The following is a 7,293-nucleotide window of genomic DNA, read 5'->3' as shown; positions in this document are numbered from 1 at the left end:
GTCTCAAAAAAAAAACACCCGTTCATAAGTGCACAAGGTAAACACACATACATAAGTATATAAACCACATGTCAGAAAAAGTACAGGTGAGCAATCCTGAAGCCATCTTGGCTCTCCTAAAGACTCTATGTTTCCTCTGCAGAAGGAAATATCTTGGAGAAATCTTTCCCAGTAGTTCTTTTCACTTACAAATGCTACAAATCCTATTGTTAACGGAGTAATCTGAGGGCTCCCTTGGACAAAAAACAAGGACACCAGCCAGGAATACCAGAGCAAAACAGCAGCCAGTAGGCTTGGTCTTTATTGAAGACTGTTGCTACAGGACTCCCACCTGCAACAAGGTGGAACAAGATGGAAGCCCCCGAACAAAAGAGAACCCAAACTTTTATTAGCTGCTAATCCCCATGTTACACCCCCCAAACTACATCACTAATACATCATGGTTACATCATGAAAGGGGAGGTCTGGTGGCAGTAATCTGAGCATCCTGAACCCTGCCCCATGGTTCTCCTTGCCCTCCACCAAACACCCATCAAGTGTAACAAAAGAGATATTTACATTTCCCTGTTTCCCAGCCAAGTTAATCACACCCTTTTGTCTTCATCTGGTTTGTTATTTCTGGAATGGCTACCTGTCTACCTGTCTGGCACTCAGGTATCAGGATGTCAGGAATTATCACTCATGCAGAGGGGCTGCTGAGTAGCTGAGCTCACATGTCTATATGAATTTCTGAAGTGTTCCCAGTGAACCAGTACATAGATACATTTATCAGTGAATTGTTACATTTGGTACTGTGTAGCAAAGGCCCTTTGAATAGATAGGAAGAAACTGTGATGAAGTGTTTTGTGGGGACAAATAACAAAAGCCACAAAAGTGATAGTGCTGATTTTGGTAGTGGGCTGCATGTGCATGATATCTGCTGGAGGGGCAACTCCCCCAAACTATACATAAATTCCTGCAACAGTTTCTTAATGGTGTCTTTTGTATATGAATAGGGTGTGTCTGTGACTTGGATTCAAGCACTAAAGTATTTACCATCTCAAAAGACTGGCTCAGACTAACCTGGTAATGCAATCAGTAATGCAAGAGAGACAAGCCACACTATCACATTTCTGTTGTAGATCGCCTTTTTCTGTGATGTATGTATAATGCATTTTGGATGGTCTTTGGCTAAGGGGATGGGCTAAGACTTTCTAAAGTCTTCAAAAGTTCTTGCACACCTTTGCTCTGGGTCCTTGAAAGGTGTGTGTGTGAACTCTGTTGCAGCAGAAAAATAAATATCTTCTTTGCTTTCACTGGATCCTGACTCCACTCAATTTTCCCTGACTGACACTGAATCCCTTGATGGAGAGCTGGGCTGTAAACACCAATCCCATTTTTTTCTATGTGGTAGAATAAGTAGGGGCAGATGATTGCCTCTCACCTTATGCTACAGGGGGGAACTGCTGTCCTCCACGTGTTGGACTCCAACTCCCATCAACTCTTGCCAGTCAGTGGTCAAGGACAATGGGAGCAGGAGTCAAAGAGCTTCTGGAGGACCAGATTCCCCATTCCTGTACTCCTTTGGTCAGCAGAGTATTTCAATGGCTGTGCAAGATAGTTCCTTCCAGTAGCACCTTAAAGACCAACTAAGTTAGTTCTTGGTATGAGCTTTCGTGTGCATGCACACTTCTTCAGATACACAGATATCTGAAGAAGTGTGCATGCACACGAAAGCTCATACCAAGAACTAACTTAGTTGGTCTTTAAGGTGCTACTGGAAGGAATTTTTTTATTTTGACTATGGCAGACCAACACGGCTACCTATCTACTACTGTGCAAGATAGTGTTATCTTTCCATCATCCAAAGTGCATGCTGTTCATCTTTAATTTCATTTCTGGGATTCGGTTGGAGGGATGATGCGGTGACTGGTAATGAATTGGGGGGGGGGGTGTCAATAAACCGAAGGGGAATTTATTTTGGAGGTTGGGCGCAAAACAAATCAGGGCAAATTTATAGTAGTACTTATTTGGGCGATCCAAGCTTGGACTTAACTGAATGATTTATTTGAGGTTATTTACATGGGAAATTAATTGCCTTGATTTTTAAACATGCAAATATCTGTCTAAATGTCTATTGCAAATTTGTACCTCCTGTTGGGACCAGGGCCTTGGCAACAATGGTTAAAATCTCCACTCAGACATGAAGCCCACTGGATTACTTTGGGCCAGTTACTATCTATCGGGGCTTACCTACTTCACAAGGTTGTTGTGAGCTCAAAATGGAAAAGATGAGAAGCATTTATGTTACCTTAAGTTCCTTAAGAGGAAAGAGGGGGGGGGGGGAGGAATGTATATCCTCTTTTTGGGCAATGAGTTAAGTGACTACCTTGCCTCATTGGCTACATTGGTGGTTTCAAGGAAGGAAAATGTTCTCTCTGTCTCTAATCTGCCATCTCTAGTGCCCAGATGGGGATGATGAATAAGATAAAACAATGGAAGCATTATTCATTGTGATTGGTGTGATAGGAATTTTGAGGTCTTAGATATATGTTAAACGAACCAAGAACCAAGCACGTACGTAGATCGGCACAGGAAGACCGACCTGAAAGCATTTTGATTCCCAAACTGAGCAAATGTTTTCTCTGCAACGTCAAAGGAAAATGGAAAAGCCTCCCCACTGTCTTTTCCTTCACAAATCCTGTCTTAAGGGCACATTTAAGATATGAATAGGGTGTGAGGCTGTGACCTGGCTCAGGAACTAAGTATTTATCATTACAAAAGACTGGCCAGGCTCCCCAGGCAATCCAATCAAGTGACCATTAAACAGGTAACCTGGCAGACAAGAGGTAAACAAAGCACTCGGATTTCAATCACACGCCTCTACATCTCCTGAAAATCTTCTCACTGTCCCGCGGACTACATCTCCCAGCCTGCTTTGTGGCTGAAGTGTCTTCTTGCCCTTTAGGATTCATTCTCCGCGCTTTTTTGGAGAGGGTCTCCCAGGCTGCTTTGCGACCGCAGCGTCCCTCAGTCTCTTTTGCCCAAGTTCCGTGCACTACATCTCCCAGCCTGCTTTGCGGCGGCGGCGTCCTCCTCCCCGCGCTCCTCTCAGTATATCCTCGCGCTCCGGCTTTCCGACAGGAGGTTGCTGGCCAAAGATGGCGGATGGGGTGTTAAGTGCCGGGGTCAACCTGGAGGCTTTTGCCCAGGCTATCTCGGCTATCCAGGCGCTGCGCTCCAGCGTCACGCGCGTCTTCGATTGCCTCAAGGACGGCAGGCGCAACAAGGAGGCTTTGGAGGGCCGTGAGAAGAGCTTCGTCTCCAGCTTCCAAGAGAGCCTCCACTCCGTCAGCCGAGACTTGGGGTGAGGAGGAAGGGAAAGAGGAAAAAGACCTGCCGAGGAGGAGGTTGCCCTGGGCGACACTCCCCCCTCCCTTCCTCCCGTTTCTGGGATGAGGAGATGGTGCCCACAAGGCTAGAAATGCTTGAGAAAAAGGCTACCCCCCCCCCCCAATTAGATATGGAATTCGATAGTGCAATGAAATGCTAATTCGCTGTGACAACTGAACAGTGGAACTTCCACGTTCAGGAACAGTCTGTTTTAAGAAGGCTATGTGGGTTTGGGCAAGCCTTAAGGGAGGGTTGCTGCTGCTGTTCGTTGAAGAGTTATGCCGTGGAAATCACCACGGGCAGGTTAATGCTGCTTCGTTCATAGCAAGCCACAAGGGAGAGTAGCTGCTGTTAATTAATTGGAGATGCCATGCTGTCTACAGTTTTGCAATGGAACCTCCATGTGCAGAGACAATACTTTCTTCTGAATACAACTTGGTTTAAGGCAATCCACAAAGGGTAGTGGTTGATATTTGGAGATGCCATGCTCTCCAAACCTATGCAGGTGAACTTCCACAGCAGGGATGGTCTACTTTCTGAAAGCTTTGTGGTCTTGGGCAAGGTTTGTTGTTGGAGATGCCACGCTTGCCACAGCTGCACAGTGTTCTGGAAACATACAGGTTCTGGGACCATCTCCCTTCTGAATTCTGTGCTGTTTGGACAAGCCACAGCAATGCTGTTGTTAACTGGAGATGCCATGCTCTGCACAGCAAAACAGTGAAACCTCTAGATCTAGAGGAGGTCTATCTTCTGGATGCTATATGGTTTGGGGCAAGCTAGAAGGGAGGATGGTTGTTAATTGTTGGATGTGTTGTGTTAAGAGGTTGGTGTGTTGCTGTTGCTGTCAGGTGCTGGGGAATGACCAGCAGACCCAGGGGCAAAAACTGAAAAAAGATAGGTTAATGGGAAAGAAAGAGGATGCTAACCAGAAGTGTAATGAAATGCCACATTCCCTGCTAGGCAGCCTTCTGAGGGCCACATGTCTGTGGTGGGTGGGTGGCTAGAGGCAAAAGTGGGTGGAGCAACAGGTATAAATGCTACTTTTGCACAGTAGGTTACTTTCTCAAACCATCTCCCTATTCTCCATCCACAAAAGCAGGAGGCATCAACTTAGTTCAGGAACACATTTCTCTTTTTTTGTAAATAATTTTTTATAGATTTTCTTTTCTTCTTTCCACAATGCATTCCAACCAGGCGAAAACACTGAGGGTATGAAGTATAAAGAGAGCTGGAGAATGCATCTACCTTGCTCCCCTGTCTGTACTGAAAGTCTTCAAACTTTTTAGACGCAGGGTCCAAATGCACATTTGGGGATCCTATATTTGTCTCCTGTTAATCTGACAGTTTTGAGATAGCTTGGGTGAGGGTATGTGACCTGGTCAAGGGACCTGTACACCAGTTGCAAAAGAGTGGTTCTCCAGGGTCTCGGGCTCAGAGTCTTTCCCAACACCTATAACTTCCCAGTTTGTTTCTTTTTACTGGTGATGCATTATGACACTGATCCTCAAACTTTTTTCTCTGGGACAAACTTTCATAACAAAAAATTGCTTGTTCCACACCATATTTTTTATTAATGAGAAATACATTGGAAAACAAAAAGAAACAATTCCTAGAAGTGCTTGATTTAGAACACAAACCACAACTACTTTATAATATGAGCATGGGACATCCATAAAGTATAAAACAGTGCAGCTACATAAGAACACAAATCATTCCTAAAATATAATTATAAACAAACATATCCGATGCTCCCGCCACTGCACCTACAATGAGCGTCCCAGTGCCTTCCCCTTCCCCCTCTTACTCTTGGTACCCAGCAGTGATGTGCAATGTTGAGAAGCCCAGTGAATGAAGCTGCCCTGCTTATGCTACTACTGTGTAGTAAAATATGACAAAACCACATAAGAGTTAACAAAATATTCTGTGTTAAATACCATAATTTAATGGCTTTTCATTTTATTTTAGTGAACTGGAACGGCTAAGTAATCTTGTAGGCAAGCCATCGGAGAACCATCCTCTCCACAATAGTGGATTGTTGAGTTTAGATCCTGTTCAGGACAAAACACCCCTCTACAGCCAGCTGCTTCAGGCTTATAAATGGTCAAATAAGGTAAGAAATAAAAGAAGTGTATTAATGTTAATTTCTAGTCAAAGTTATGTTATATAGAGGGGTTTGAAATTCTTGGCTGTTGCAGCTTTGCTATCTCAGCTGCCTCTTGCTTTGATGCAGAGAGAAGCAGCTTACTGTGCTATGGTGCAAGAGAAATGATACTATGGCAGCTATATCTATACCCTGTCCTTGTTTTAAGAGGCTGCTAACAGAAGCTGATGATGGGGATAGGTTAAGCAAAATTGTATCCTCCATCCTCAACAAATTTGTGTGCACCTCTTCTACTCGTAAGTGTTTAAAAAGCTCATCCAAAAGCATAAGGAGGTGCTTTTTCAGTCCTTGACATCTTCTAAGAATTGATTGGAGTTATCTCTCTGGTGACATTCATGTTTTAAACTGTATACATGTTTAAATAAAATGCATGATTGATTTGTATAATACAAAACTTTGCTTGTTCTAATGAGTTCAACAGGGTTTTAAACTTTTAGAATTGTACAAGAAAATACTATATAATATCTATATACAGCGGTGCCTCGCAAGACGAAATTAATTCGTTCCGCAAGTCTCTTTGTCTTGCGAGTTTTTCGTCTTGCGATGCACAGTTTCCCATAGGAATGCATTGAAAATCAATTAATGCGTTCCTAGGGAAACCGCCTTCAGACCAGGTCCGGGGACAGTCTGTCCCCGGACCTCTTCTGAAGGCTGGGGACAAGGGCTTTTCTTCCCACCCCCAGCATTTTAAAAAACCCCTGGACAGCGGAGGACTTCTCCCCTGTCCGGGCGATCTTAAAATGCTGGCGGGCGGCATTTTAAAATCGCCCCGGGACAGCGGAGGACTTCTCCGCTGTCCGGGGCGATTTAAAAGCCCCTGGGAAGGCAGTCAGGGGGGACAAAGACTTTTGCCCCCCGCCCGCCTTCAGAAGAGTTCCTGGACCTCTTCTGAAGGCGGGCGGGGGGCGAAAGTCTTTGCTCCCCCCGCCTGCCTTCAAAAGCCCTCCGGGACAGGCAGGCAGGGGGGAGCAAAGACTTTTGCCCCCCGCCCGCCTTCAGAAGGTGTTCCCGCCCCGCCGCCCGGCTTCGGAGCAGAGTTCCCAAGCCGGGCGGCGGGGGCGGGTGTTCCCTCCCCACTGCCCGGCTTCGGAGCACCGTTCCGAAGCCGGGCGGCGGGGGTGGGTGTTCCCTCCCTGCCGCCTGGCTTCGGAGCATCGTTCCGAAGCCCGGCGGCGGCGGGAGGAGGCGTTCCCGCCCCACCGCCCGGCTTCGGAGGAGGTCCGAGGACAGTGGGGAAGACGCGCTGCGCTTCCCCGCTGTCCCGGATATTTCCCTATGGGCTGTCGTCTTGCGAAGCAAGCCCATAGGGAAATTCGTCTTGCGAAGCGCCTCCAAAACGGAAAACCCTTTCGTCTAGCGGGTTTTCTGTCTTGCGAGGCGTTCGTCTTGCGAGGTACCACTGTAATACCTACAAAAGTCGTATCAAACTGAAGGTGGAGCTTGTAACACTGGAGGAGAATCATGCTTCAAACTGTTGGGAAAATACCTTGAAATCTAATCACATGTTGAATTATTTATTTATTTATAACCACCTTTCCCCCTGACAGGACTCCAGGTGTCTTACAGACAACAACAACAACATTTTGTCAATATGGTAGCTGTTACAGTACATAATTCTTGTCTGGTGATGGCTGTATCAACAGACCATATTATGGCTAGGCTTAAACTGTGTTTCCCTCTACTTTAGCATTGTGTGGAATGTTATTTAACTAAGTTTTACTCATAGTAGACCCATTGAAATGAATAGACCTAATTTAGGC

At 45.7% G+C, this 7,293-nt stretch overlaps 1 protein-coding gene across 4 annotated transcripts in view; it reads left to right on the top strand.

Annotated features, from left to right (window-relative positions):
* Nucleotides 1-3,061: 3,061 nt before the first annotated feature.
* Nucleotides 3,062-7,293, top strand: part of MED27 (mediator complex subunit 27) — a 202,457-nt gene continuing 198,225 nt past the window's right edge. The window contains exons 1-2 of one of the 4 annotated variants that reach the window (XM_081179241.1): nt 3,062-3,346; nt 5,338-5,482. In XM_081179241.1, the coding sequence (XP_081035367.1) occupies nt 3,141-3,346; nt 5,338-5,482 (351 nt within the window). In that variant the 5' untranslated portion in view covers nt 3,062-3,140. The remainder of the gene's footprint in view (nt 3,347-5,337; nt 5,483-7,293) is intronic. The other 3 variants (XR_014004073.1, XM_081179243.1, XM_081179242.1) reach the window with 3 other exon arrangements.

This window comes from Podarcis bocagei (assembly GCF_964188305.1).
Source record: "Podarcis bocagei genome assembly, chromosome: Z".
Classification (NCBI taxonomy): Eukaryota; Metazoa; Chordata; class Lepidosauria; order Squamata; family Lacertidae; genus Podarcis; species Podarcis bocagei.
This window is presented reverse-complemented; position numbering and strand designations above follow the sequence as displayed.